The sequence below is a fragment of the Pelophylax lessonae genome (assembly GCF_965119305.1).
Source record: "Pelophylax lessonae genome assembly, chromosome: 1".
NCBI lineage: Eukaryota > Metazoa > Chordata > Amphibia > Anura > Ranidae > Pelophylax > Pelophylax lessonae.
Window position 1 is genome coordinate 3,805,812 of NC_138768.1, and position 2,139 is coordinate 3,807,950.

General features: G+C 42.7%; 1 protein-coding gene across 1 annotated transcript; it reads right to left on the minus strand.

Moving 5' to 3' along the window:
* Positions 1–336: 336 nt before the first annotated feature.
* Positions 337–1,587, minus strand: LOC309552677 (beta-1,4-galactosyltransferase galt-1-like; the record flags this gene model as incomplete). Its single annotated transcript, XM_082253606.1, has 1 exon — positions 337–1,587. One exon carries the CDS (start codon positions 1,585–1,587, stop codon positions 337–339), a length of 1,251 nt encoding a protein of 416 aa, XP_082109732.1.
* Positions 1,588–2,139: the final 552 nt, after the last annotated feature.

A 2,139-nucleotide genomic window follows, 5' to 3' on the forward strand; every position in this document is an offset into this window, starting at 1 on the left:
TAATTATTATTATTTTTTTATTTACAATTTTTAATTAATATTATTATTTTTTTATTTTTTTGCAATTTTATTTATTTATTTTCTTTTTATTATTCCTGTTCGGGGGACTTTGGTGAAATATCTGGGTTTATCCCTAATCTACATCTCAGCACTGAATGAATCAAAAAGGAAGCACTCTGTAATAGACCTTCACGTTGTTCACATTCACCAGCACAGAACATGGCTCTTCTGAGTAAAATTTTTAATAAATAAACTCATTGATAAATGTTGAGTTTGAAGTCACATAGACAGAATTCCAGTCTTCACTCTACATTACATGATATATAAGGGGGGGGGCTATTGATGAGGGAAAAGTCTCTGGATCACCTTATCCACATTTGGCACCAAGGACAGATTGTATCTCATCACTCTATCATCTGGAATGAGGTCCTTGACGTTGACGTCGTTCATCTCTTTACAGTGGAAGAGAAAGGCTGTGTCCCTTCCTAAAGTCTTAAACGTTCTCCTGTATTTCAGAGGAAAGTGAATGGAGGTCTGAAATACGTCTCGGGGATTTAGAATCATTTTGGGGCCATTGAAGTTATTGTTAGGGCGTCGATGAAGGTGTGTGAGAATATTGACCCCCGGAACATGAGACCACGTGTCAAATCTTGAGTTGTTGGCTGAAGTGGGGAAGACATAATTCCAAATGCGGAAGACACTTGAATTTGGGTGTTTATTCTGAAGATTCTCCATCAGTGATGGCCAGTCCCAGTCCTTGACTGGAAGAATAATTTCATCAATGTCATGGAGGAGAACAAACCTACTTTTGTACATGTTCCTGTATAGACAATTATTTAAGGCTGCGGTTTGTCCAAAATATCCAATCTCAGCATTGAGTCCTTTGGAAAAATGCCATTCCATCGATGTCTGAAGATGGCGGTCTATTGGCCATGGCACCACATCTAGAATTCCTTCATCGATGTAATGATGTAACACCTTATCTACATCCTGGGAACAGCTGGTGTTATAGATCGTGACTCTAGAGACCCCCAGAATCTTGTACATCTCAATACTCTGGATCATCTGGAGGACATTGTTGTAGTTTCCAAACAATGTAGAAATACAGACGGTGAAATTGGAGGAGATTGGCTGTGGTGGACGGTTCCTGACTTCAAACAGGAGGCTCTGATTTGTGTTTATAGAGACAGTTGAAGAGAAAGACATATAAGTGTAATCACACCCGGAAGGTTCTGCACATAGAAGATCTGCTGTTCCATACGGGAACCCAAATCTGTCACTGTGAAGATCTATTTGTGCCCTGATGAAGACATTCTGATTGGAGGAACAATGGAAGATACAGTAGAGTTCCTTCACAGATACATGGATGATGGCGATGACCCGGACTGATTGGCCAAGTCTAGGCTCATAATACGGAGAGATGATAAATGTTCGATTATCCAGAGCTGTAATGGTGTCTGTGACAATGTGAAGTTTCTGAGCTCTCATCTTCTCATGTTTACTCTGTATATGGTAGGAGTAGAAAATGACAGCAAGGCATTTCAATACGGCCAGTGTGCAGAACATGAATCTGGAACACTTCCACATTCTGGTCCCGTCAGGTGATCACAGCTGCAAGAAGATAACAAAAATAGAGAGTAAGAGCATAAAATCAGTTCAGTGAGACCTGAAATCTGACACTCTAATGTAAAAGTAGGTGAATGGCTCAAATTTTCCAAAGGTCACACTTTTCTTGCTGGCCGCAGGGCTCTGAGCTGAGAGCGTCTCTCTCATACAAACCAGAGCCTGCACTGATAGTTCCCCCTCCCTCCTCCCTTGTGCAGATGGAAGAGTAGAGAGCTGATCTGCTCCTTCTCCTCCTGATCGGCTCTCTCCTTTCCCATTTATGTGAGGGAGAGGGAGGGGCAACTGTAAGTGCAGGCTCTGGGCTGCATGAGAGAGACGCTCTCAGCTCAGAGTCCTGCTCAGGAGGCACTGATGACAAGGCACTGATGGGCAGCACTGATAGACCACACTGATGGGCAATAATAGGCGGCATTGATGAGCACTGATAGGCAGCTCTGATAGGCGTGCTAATGGGCAATGATAGGTGGCACTGATGGGCAGCACTGATAGGCTGCACTGATAAGCACTGAAGGG